The sequence below is a fragment of the Colobus angolensis genome, unplaced genomic scaffold, assembly GCF_000951035.1.
Source record: "Colobus angolensis palliatus isolate OR3802 unplaced genomic scaffold, Cang.pa_1.0 Scaffold411, whole genome shotgun sequence".
Taxonomy (NCBI): domain Eukaryota; kingdom Metazoa; phylum Chordata; class Mammalia; order Primates; family Cercopithecidae; genus Colobus; species Colobus angolensis.
The window spans coordinates 71,973-73,615 of NW_012117500.1; the positions used below are offsets into that span (position 1 = coordinate 71,973).

Below are 1,643 nucleotides of genomic sequence, written 5' to 3' on the forward strand. Positions count from 1 at the left end.
GTGGCTCACACCTGTAATCTCAGCACTTTGGGAGGCTGAGGCAGGTGGATCACCTGAGGTCAGGAGTTCTAGACCAGCCTGGCCAACATGGTGAAACCCCATCTTTAGTAAAAATACAATACTAGCAGGGCGTGGTGACGCACGCCTGTAGTTCCAGCTACTTGTGAGGCTGAGGCAGGAGAATCGCTTGCACCTGGGAGGCGGAGGTTGCAGTGAGCCGAGATGGTGCCACTGCACTCCAGCCTGGGCAACAGAGTGAGACTCCGTCTCAAAAATAAATAAATAAGAATGGTGCCATAGTAAGAGTAGTTCTACTCACCAGAACTTAAAACCAGTTATTTCTGTGAGTTTCAGCTTCCTCATCTGTAAAATGGAGCTATAACATATTTTGTAATATTTTTGTTTGTTTGTTTTTGCTGCTCCAGTCAACGAAAGAGACACTTTATTGAGGCTCCAGGGAGGCTGCCCTTCGAGGAAGGAAGAGCCTTGACCTTCTTCTTGGGGTGCAGGTTGTTGGTGTGGTCACACTTCTTGCAGCAGTTGACAGCACAGGGGTGCAGGCAAGCATAGCACTTGTGGCAGATCATCTTGTCAAAGTTGCGTTTCTGGAAGAGCTGGCCGAGGGAAGGCTCAATAATGCCACCTCGCAGGCGCAGCATCAGGTGCAGGGTGGACTCTTTCCAGATGTCGTAGTCTGAGAGAGTTCGGCCATCCCCCAGCTGTTTGCCGGCAAGTATCAGATGCTGCTGGTCAGGTGGGATACCCTCCTTGTCTTGAATTTTGGCTTTGACATCCTCATTGGTGTCACTGGGCTTGACCTCAAGAGTGATGGTCTTGCCCGTAAGGGTCTTCACAAAGATCTGCATCTCTGCGTCTGCAGCTCGGCCGCCTCACTGAAGAAAAAGAGGACGGCAGATATTTTGCAGTATTGTGAGGATTAGAGATGAAATATGTTTGCCAAATGTCACAGTCTCTAATTGTAGACCTCTTTACATAGTAGCTATTAATAGAGGCACATCTGCTCTTGTACAAGTAAGTGAACAATGTGTGCTGGACTAGAAGTAACTCTGGGAAATTTAGGACAAAAGGGGACTAGGGCCCAAACAAGGAATGAGTCATCCAGCATACCTAGCTACCTATTGCTGACAAAAAGCTTTACTAATACCCTGTTGGAGATGAATAGGATGTGAGCTCCAGATCCGCTGATGTATTTATATACCCTTCCATTGCACGGCTTCAGTTCTTTCCAACTAAACCTCTCCTTATCTTTTTTTATTTTATTTTTTATTTTTTTGAGACAGGGTCTAGTTCTGTCGCCCCGGCTGGAGTGCAGTGCTGTGATCTCAGCTCACTCTGCAACCTCCGCCTCCTGGGTTCAAGCGATTCTCCTGCCTCAGCCTGCTGAGTAGCTGGGATTACAGGCGCGTGCCACCACGCCAGGCTAATTTTTGTATTTTTAGTAGAGACGGGGTTTCATCATGTTGGTCAGGCTGGTCTCGAACTCCTGATCTCGGGTGATCCACCCGCCTCGGCCTCCCATACTGCTGGGATTACAGGCGTAAGCGCCCGGCCAAACCTCTCCCTATCTTTATGAAACATTCAAGGGAAACCTGTTAACAATAATGACAATTATCAGGATGCTA

At 48.1% G+C, this 1,643-nt stretch overlaps 1 protein-coding gene across 1 annotated transcript; it reads right to left on the minus strand.

Moving 5' to 3' along the window:
* Positions 1–425: 425 nt before the first annotated feature.
* LOC105521899 (ubiquitin-like) lies at positions 426–899 on the minus strand. Its single transcript, XM_011956252.1, has one exon. The coding sequence runs from the start codon at positions 864–866 to the stop codon at positions 426–428; it is 441 nt and encodes a 146-aa protein (XP_011811642.1). The 5' UTR covers positions 867–899.
* Between the last annotated feature and the right edge of the window lie 744 nt (positions 900–1,643).